The sequence below is a fragment of the Camelina sativa genome, unplaced genomic scaffold (genome assembly GCF_000633955.1).
Source record: "Camelina sativa cultivar DH55 unplaced genomic scaffold, Cs unpScaffold01679, whole genome shotgun sequence".
Classification (NCBI taxonomy): Eukaryota; Viridiplantae; Streptophyta; class Magnoliopsida; order Brassicales; family Brassicaceae; genus Camelina; species Camelina sativa.
In genome coordinates, this window is record NW_010922796.1 from 1,076 (window position 1) to 1,822 (window position 747).

Sequence of the window (747 nt, forward strand, 5' to 3'; positions counted from 1 at the left end):
TAGTTGTGTAATTAAATTGTGTACCCAATACTTTTGGATACGAAAGAACTCATGCATTCGATGATATCACTTATCTTCTTATTCACAGCATTTTCTTCTATAGTAGTGAGCAGCCCAGTCATACCTAAATTATATCTCGTCCACAAATCACCATACACATTAAGTCCCTCTGTGATTTTTTGGAATGTTGTTTCTCTTGGGCAATATGATTGATTGTAATGAAACGCCTTAGCCAATGGTCACCAGACCTTCCAACCCTATTGACAACTAGTATTGCTTTATGTAGTACTCTCACATAATTTGATGTTTAGGATTTTACACATATATTAAAGCAAATAGAATATATGATTAATTTTGTTTTATGATGATTTTTTTATTTTATTTATGACTTCTCATGATTTATTTTTCTGATATTTTTTCACTTTCCCACTCCATACATTCTACAACATCAATAATTATTAAAACAAAAATTTATTAAAAATATTCAGAACATTGAAAGACAATGATTATTCTTTAAAACATAGTTATCAAACTATGTGAGACAGAGGAGTATATCACAAACGCTTCCTTTCAATTTCTCGACAAAAGTACGCCCATATATCATCAAAAAGTCGCGTACGAATTATCTCGTCCACTATAAATCCTACTTTTCTAGCTCCAGCTGACAAAACACTAGGCATAGTACATACAAGAAAATAAAAGCATTGTTCTTAATTTATATCATTTATTCCAAAGTACAAAAAAAAT

At 30.1% G+C, this 747-nt stretch overlaps 1 protein-coding gene across 1 annotated transcript in view; it reads right to left on the reverse strand.

Annotated features, from left to right (window-relative positions):
* Nucleotides 1–418: 418 nt before the first annotated feature.
* Nucleotides 419–747, reverse strand: part of LOC109131669 (cytochrome P450 89A2-like) — a gene marked incomplete at its 5' end in the record, with an annotated part of 2,182 nt that continues 1,853 nt past the window's right edge. The window contains one exon of the mRNA XM_019242837.1: nt 419–440. Within this exon, the coding sequence (XP_019098382.1) occupies nt 419–440 (22 nt within the window). The remainder of the gene's footprint in view (nt 441–747) is intronic.